This window comes from Rutidosis leptorrhynchoides, chromosome 10 (assembly GCF_046630445.1).
Source record: "Rutidosis leptorrhynchoides isolate AG116_Rl617_1_P2 chromosome 10, CSIRO_AGI_Rlap_v1, whole genome shotgun sequence".
NCBI lineage: Eukaryota > Viridiplantae > Streptophyta > Magnoliopsida > Asterales > Asteraceae > Rutidosis > Rutidosis leptorrhynchoides.
Window position 1 is genome coordinate 117878714 of NC_092342.1, and position 8055 is coordinate 117886768.

General features: G+C 32.3%; 2 protein-coding genes across 13 annotated transcripts; one reads left to right on the forward strand and one right to left on the reverse strand.

The window, feature by feature from the left end:
* Positions 1-1743: 1743 nt before the first annotated feature.
* LOC139872411 (uncharacterized) lies at positions 1744-3859 on the reverse strand. Of its 12 annotated transcripts, XM_071860284.1 has the most exons (9): positions 3821-3859; positions 3491-3629; positions 3187-3241; positions 2992-3054; positions 2722-2759; positions 2552-2563; positions 2374-2437; positions 2055-2133; positions 1744-1910 (listed from the first exon to the last, which is right to left on the reverse strand). In XM_071860284.1, the coding sequence occupies exons 5-9, from the start codon at positions 2750-2752 to the stop codon at positions 1785-1787; spliced, it is 312 nt and encodes a 103-aa protein (XP_071716385.1). In that variant the 5' UTR covers positions 2753-2759; positions 2992-3054; positions 3187-3241; positions 3491-3629; positions 3821-3859; the 3' UTR covers positions 1744-1784. The 12 variants fall into 12 exon arrangements, 3 of the variants coding, with proteins under 3 accessions (XP_071716385.1, XP_071716384.1, XP_071716386.1); XR_011767038.1 differs by having other exon boundaries at positions 1744-1916; positions 2509-2563; positions 3491-3853; XR_011767043.1 differs by having other exon boundaries at positions 1744-1916; positions 2661-2759; positions 3491-3853.
* A 1223-nt stretch (positions 3860-5082) lies between these two features.
* Positions 5083-7650, forward strand: LOC139872913 (pentatricopeptide repeat-containing protein At3g04130, mitochondrial-like). The gene is made up of 2 exons (XM_071860850.1): positions 5083-5211; positions 5904-7650. Exon 2 carries the CDS (start codon positions 5928-5930, stop codon positions 7458-7460), a length of 1533 nt encoding a protein of 510 aa, XP_071716951.1. The 5' UTR covers positions 5083-5211; positions 5904-5927; the 3' UTR covers positions 7461-7650.
* The last annotated feature ends 405 nt before the right edge of the window (positions 7651-8055 follow it).

An 8055-nucleotide genomic window follows, 5' to 3' on the forward strand; every position in this document is an offset into this window, starting at 1 on the left:
ATAAGAAGTTAATCATACACCACAACAACGACACATAATGAAACATGTTATGTGACCCTTGTCACAAACGCACATAACTAAAGAATCAAATAATTGTTAACACATAATTCTTAAAATCACTAATATTAATAAATTAATATTAACTAAGGGTAAAAAGTCATTTACCGCTAGGCCCGATTCGAGGTTGTTACAACTTTGGATTTCATGCCTTAAGCTAATATCATAATCTTTTGGGAGGTGATATTTCCAAACATATTTTTGATAGATCCACACATTTTTGTTATTACTTTCCAGTTATGCCCTCCAATATTTTAAAATGAAAATTTTATATAACACATCATTAAGAGCAGTTTAGTGACTTTGTGTGGATTTATCAAAAACAAGTTTGGAAATATCAATTCCCTAATCTTTTGCATCATCTCCTTCCTTCTGTTGTTGACACTTTTGTTTTCTCTGCTTCAAATACCTTTCTAGTCTACACTTTTGTTCAGGTACTTACTTTAATATTTGCTTGACACTTTGTAATGTTTACCTTAAGTTGGGAACATGTTCCTTTTCGCTAATAGAATTGTACATGCATTACAAAAAATGACATTGTGACATGAAATGAAAGCATCGAGTGATCAAATAATGATAGTTTATACCTGGTTAGTTTACCTGGCTGCCATTTTCGTCAAATAATGATGCTTTCTTTTACCTTTTCCTTATTGACACACGACTTTTCTCTTTTATTGCGGTTGATACGAAACTGATTAGTTAACCTCAAAATAGCCAAATAGCCATAACTAAAATACATTTAATACAAACACTATGGGGTAAATACTACAATTTAACATTGTAATATTCATATTGCAAGTTCATATCACAAATCCAAACACCAACAAAAAAAGTGGTTACTAAAGATTACCATCGCTGCTAATGTGGTGGCTACACTGACACCTACTCCACCAAAGATTGTAGCGCTTGCTGCAGTGACCAATGATGTTGCTCCATTATTCATAACACTAATAGTGATAACAAAAATGTACCAAATCAATTTTCATTGAAGGTAAAGAGTAAAGACAGAACATTACAGCGCTTACAGATGAAAAAAAAAAAACCTCTCAAACAGCTTAAAGTCTCCATGGACTATTTCTGGAACTTGAGACATGGGATTTATTTCTGCATAAACAATACCAGTGGAAATACTTATGCTAATTAGTTAATAATTCTTTTTCTGATCTATGTTTACATTAAATAACAAAAATTTAAAAAATGCACAATCTTAACACAAAACAGTTAAAGATTTTTATCTAATGAACCTTTATATTCAGGGGCAAGTTGTTCATCTTCCAAGATTTTTACTGTGATTTTCTCAAACTCTATCCCATTCATCCTTCAAAATACATAAAACACAATTACAGTCATAAAAAACTGTTTTTTTAAAATCAAGAATCATTCCAACAATAAATCAAAACATGCTTAAACCTTAATTCACACAATGTGAAAATTTAAAAAAAAAAAATTACACAAACAAATTATGACGTATTAGATCAATAGCGGAATTGATGTTACTTGATTGTAATAAGCATGTTGGTGCTGGCTTCCATTTCTTTAATCTGATTAACCCCTCAATCGGCATTCACATCTTCTTTTATTGCAGCATTTGACCTATGTAAAAAAAAAAAAAAAAAAACTATACTATAGTAGCAAATATATAAAGAAACACTTCATTTTCTCCATAACTTTTGCTGTAAAAAACCCTAATAAGAAATACAAAAAAACCTTCGCTATCATATGCTCCACTAAATCGAGGTGCTTGTTAAGTACCATTTTTTTATAGTGACTAACCCCTCAATGAATATGACAGTATGAGATCCTGTTAGCTTTAAACAGGTTATGATCTCCAAAACGGCTTTCAATTTGTTCACCTAAAACTTCATCAAAATTGCAGCCTATATCATGTTTAGAGACCTCAAAGCCGCATTACCACATCATTTTTCTAAATTATACAGTTTCATCCAACATTATAAAAAGTAATAATGTATCCAAAATGCTGGTAAAGCTAAACATACCAACTCCACAAGCTTCTTTAACTTATATGATATCAAGATCTTCTGAAGCGATAACCACCGCAAGAATTTCAAATACCCACTGCAAACACATCCATCAGTCACAACTACCTGCAAATAATCATATATAATTTGCATGGAGCGAATCGTTACAAATAAAAAATAGGGTTTACAATTTCAAACTCGACCTGATGCACCAATTTCATACTCCATTGACACATACTCATTTTCAATCTGTTACATATGCATTACTTAAAACATAATTTATGGTGTTATATATATACAATACGGAGATTTAGTAAAAAAAATTGGCTTTTACTACCTGCGATCAAATATTGGACCACCCTGAATCTCATACCTCTTTCTGCTTTCATCATATTTAGTACCTGTAATGTAATCAGCTTCTATGTAATTATCGACAAAATTTTTTTTAAAAAAAAAAAAAGTGAAACGCTACCTTTAAAAACTGACGAAATTCTATCCTTTCAAACGAAACTTACCCTTGTCAATAGCTTCAAACGACAACAATATCATATCCACCAAATCAAGAAAGATCGTTCGGAAGTCAAAAAAATAAAAAAACAACGGAAAAAAGATGTTAAAAAATACCTTTGCAAAAACTAAATTATCAAATTCTCAAAAAACCAATATTGTGAGATTAAGTTATTACCCATTTGATAACACAATAAGTCTAGCAGCATCCATCACCTGCAAGTTAACAACAACATAAACAACAACATCAACAAAAATTATATAATTAAGCAATACTTATTAAACAGCTCAGCCTCATGTGCCCTTGCAATAAAGGATGAAATATTGAAAAAATGACAAATCCAAACAAACAAATAAAAGTATTAATTTAACTTATGTAAGTATTTTTACTTTTTAAGTAACAAAAAAAAACCTAGCAATAATACAATCAAAGTTCCAAAATTAAAACCTAGAATGAAGGGTTCTTCACGAATAATCGATGAGGAATCCTGGTATCAACTGAAGAGCAACCCTGCACCAGAAACAAAAAACCACACGAGGCATAAACCTAAAAACCCTAAGCCATTAAATTACCTTTGTAAAAAAAAGGAATCCAACAACATACATCAAATTGCAAATTGGGTCTATGAGAAAATTAACTCACATGGGTACTCAAAAGTTAAAACTTCATAAACAACGCCTACAACATCAATCAGAAGCTGTAAAAACGAATTTCAGCAAAAAATTGAAGAACAACATAACAATAACAAATAAAACATACATTTTGCAAACTATAAACTCGTACTTCTCAAAAATCACAAAAGTCGGGAAAAACAAAAAGAATATCGATTTTACATAAAAAAAATTGTTACTGCTTTTCAACTTTAACTTAAACCTAAATTAATTTTATCATCCGCATGAGCACATCGGTTATTAAATAATAAAATATAAAAAAAAATTAAACAAACCTTCGACTAATGTTTGAATCGAGAAGCAGAGAAATTATTGCAAAATTATAGGTTTTACATTCACGTTGTTGAAATGATCATCTTCAACTTCAGCCTCACTTCCATTGCCTCCATTCTTCGACAATCTCAAACTCTATTTCTGTATTTATATGTATGTAAATTTCAGTGTATATCACCGTGTTTAACGAATCATCAACAAAAACAGGGGTGGATTAACAAAACTCAGAATTAAAAGCGTAATTGTGGAATATAAGATACTCAGAATTTGAGTTTTCCATTTTTGATAAACTTTAGGATAAATCTTGAGAAGCAAAAAGTGAATCAACCAACATATACTCAGAAGATGATAATAGAGTGTCTACAAAGAGGATGGATTGATTTCGAGAACTTAATATTCTATGAATCGAAGCATTATACGAATCGAAGGTTGCTGAGGATGGATTGATTTCGAGAACTTAATACTCATCGAAGGATTGATTAACGAAATAAGGTTTCATCGTGATATAAACAGATTGTAAAAAATGATGAAAACGATTTGGTATTGGGTTGGGGTTTCATCGCAACGCTCTTTGAGTTTGATCGGTTATTGAACATCAAAATTTAGCTAAATATCAATTTAAGAGGATGAGAGCTCAGATATGAAATATGGCGTTAAAAAAAGTGTGCCGTGTTTTTGTTGATTAATGAAGGTTGAAGGTAAGGGAGAAAGCATGGTGAACAGAAGAGTGTCTGGAGATCGAGCTGAATTCAAAATATTTGCAAGAAAAAGAAAAGAAACCTTAAAGTGGAGTAAAAGGTGAGCAGTAACCGTTTGTGAGTGCAAGGGGGCATGTGGACCAATGGGAGAACAAAAAGGGGCTGCTATTAGTATGCGGATAATATTATGAGAATTAGCTAAACATCAATTTAAGAGGATGAGAGCTCAGATATGAAATATGGCGTTAAAAAAAGTGTGCCGTGTTTTTGTTGATTAATGAAGGTTGAAGGTAAGGGAGAAAGCATGGTGAACAGAAGAGTGTCGGGAGATCGAGCTGAATTCAATATTTGCAAGAAAAAGAAAAGAAACCTTAAAGTGGAGCAAAAGGTGAGCAGTAACCGTTTGTGAGTGCAAGGGGCATGTGGAAAAAAAAGGCTGCTATTAGTATGTGGATAATATTAAAAGAATTGTGCTGATAACGTGTCAAGAAAAAGTAGTTCTTACTACCTTTAATGGCCTAGTTCTTGACTATTGACTACTGATGATTGTCAGAGGGAGTATATGAGAGGTGTATATAATAGAAAAGTGTGTTCAGTAAACTCAAAAATGGTACATCTCATTGCATGCATTTGATGCATATTTATAGTACATTAAATTACTGTACATTTACTCGTTTCATATACAACTTGTGGAAATATAGATAGAATAGTATGAATACACTAAATTGTCATTCCACAATGAATTTTGTGTATATGCATTTATTGTTTCATAACACTTTTCTCATTAATAAGCATATTTACTTTTTTAGGAGTCACTTTTATATTATAGATAGATGACTGAGATTAAAATTTTAGAAACTCACGTGTGGGATTTTGCCATGTGAATTTTTAACATAATTGATATCACGAGTAATAGTTAAAGTAAAACAGCCTAAACAACACAAGTTTACGTAGTAGCCGCAATGCGAGTATTGTTTCGAAAACGTTGATACTTAAAATTAAAGACTCGGTGTTCAATCCGTGAGGTAATATTCGCTCACTAAATCTGTCATTTGCATTCGCCAGTAGTCTATACATTTGCTTAATTACACTATCGTATAAATCTTCAATCTTTATATTCATTATCTTTTACACTTCAGTACAAACTTCATTGCTTTATGATTTAAATAGCAGCATCAATACGTGTTTGTAATACATTGTCCATTCACAAGACGTTCAAATCATAAAAGCTTGAAATTCAAGTCGACATCAACTCTTGTGTTCAGGGGTGCATGTATTTGCACATAAGGTGTTTGTTGAAATGCCAAGTAGCTTAATCTGTGACACTGTCTTATATTTAAGCTACATTGATCCTTTATATTGTGTTATATATAAATATAAAGCCTTTTAATGGGTGATACTATATTGCACATAAAGTGTTCGATGAAATGCTAGGTAGCATTAATATACACTGGTGTGAAATCTAAGCTACATTTGATCCTTTGTTCTAGTTTGTATGGTGTGAATCCATTTTAGTAAAAAAAAATATTAATCTAGCTAATAGTACAGATATATATGTTATAGCATACCATTGGTTAATACGGGCATTGCTTATTTATAGCAGAAACACTTTGGCTATAAGTATGATTTACTCTCTAATTTGATTACTTACGTCTAATGTTCATTAAGTAAAAGTCACATTACTAAAGTAATTAACTTTCAGTTGGGAATTGTGCAGGATTTTTAGTTTAGGAGTCCTCGTATGAATCGCTCACTACCTATGCCAAGACTCATGATGAAAAAGAATCTTTCGATTCTGAGAGATTATGTGGTTCGCGGCTCTTTAAATTCAGCTAATTTTCGTTTGAAATCGGTCAGTTTCTCCAGCATTGCACTTGCCAATGGAGACAAGTACTATGCAGATTCACCTGATAACATTGACCTTGTTATAGCAAAGGTTCAAGCTCGAGGGACCGATGATGAAATTTTCCGGTCTCTCGTGCACGATCGTGCTTGTAGTGCCATACCTATATCGCACAATCTTGTTTCTCAGTTGCTTTATCGATTCAAAGATGACTGGAAATCTGCCTTAGGTGTATTTAAATGGGTAGAATCATACCCTGAATACACACCATTATCTGAATCGTATGATAAAATGCTAGACATATTAGGGAAAACGAAACAAATGGAAAATATGATGTCTTTACTAGACAAAATGAATCAAGATAATCGTGTAACAATCAATAGTATTGCGAAGGTTATGAGACGTCTTTGTGGGGCCGGAAAATGGGAATCTGCTGTTATGGTATTTGACGATATACACAAGTTCGGGTTGGAAAAAAACACAGATTCGATGAATCTTTTACTTGACACTCTTTGTAAAGAGAATAAAGTCGAACAAGCCCGTAAGATCTTCTTGGAGCTGAAATCATGCATACCACCTTCTGCTCATACTTTTAATATATTTATACATGGTTGGTGTAAAGTTAATCGGGTCGATGAAGCAATTTGGACCATCCAAGAAATGAAAGGTAACGGGTTTAACCCGTCTGTTATAACTTATTCCACCATTATCGAGTCATACTGTCGACATGCTAACTTTAGTAAAGTGTATGAGACACTTGATGAAATGGAATCGAACGGTTGCCCTGCTAATGTTGTAACGTTCACTACTATTATGAGTTATTTGACTAAAAATAAGGAATATGATGAAGCATTGAAAATACCCGAGAGAATGAAATTAGTTGGATGTAAGCCCGATACATATTTTTACAACGCGTTGATTCATACATTAGCAAAAGCAGGACAGGTTGAAGAAGCTATTAATGTATTTGAGCTTGAATTGGCGAGTTGTGGTGTTCAACCAAACACGTCGACCTATAATTCAATGATTGCAATGTATTGTCATCATGGTCGGGAACATGAAGCCCTAAATATGTTAGAAAGTTTGGAAAGTTCTGAACTTTGTAGGCCTGATATTCAGTCATTTAGTCCGTTACTGAAACTATGCTTTAAAACCGGGAAAACGGATGTTTTTTTGGGTAGTTTGTTAGATGACATGGTTAATAAGCATCATCTTAGCTTTGATTTGGGAGTATACACTCTTTTGATCCATGGGTTATGTAGAGCGAATAAGTGTGATTGGGCGTACCGACTTTTTCGGGAGATGGTAGCTAAAGATGTTATACCGCGATACCAAACGTGTTCTTTGCTTCTGAATGAAATCAAGCAGAGAAATAACTATGATGCTGCTGATCATATTGAAGGGTATATGAAGCGTCTGAAATCTTCTTGAGGATTAGATAATTTATATTTCCAGTTACTCTAAGATGATACATTGGTGATGGTAGTAATATATGTTTGTTTATGTGGTTTGTTCTTGGTTCATTGATAATGAATTTTGGTACAATCTTAGTATAAGTTCGTTTAATTCATTTAAAAATGTTAGTAATTACTTTGTTTTTAGGAAATAAAAGTTGTCACATAACAGGTATGGTGTGTTGTATTTTTTTATTTATTTTAGTTCATTAGTCAAGAGTGATTAAAGACAACCCGCATGTGTTTTTTCATGTTGGAGTACATAAATAGAATAATGTAATCAAGAAAATTTACTCCTTTTGTATCCATCTGTAACCACTACTACAACTTTTGTTATGTCTTATATTTTTGTACGTACAGTAACCATATGGGTTTTGTTAGATCAACTCTCTTGAATCAATATAGACCCATAGAAATTTATCAATTCTCATTTGGGTTTTTCTTGGTTTTCAATGAGATTAACATCTTTCCTCAAATATTACCAAAATAAATTTTGGGTTCTGTTTAACCAAATGGGTATAGTTCAGTTAAAATAAATGTTTAATAATGATTCCAATGGCTCCTTCATATTT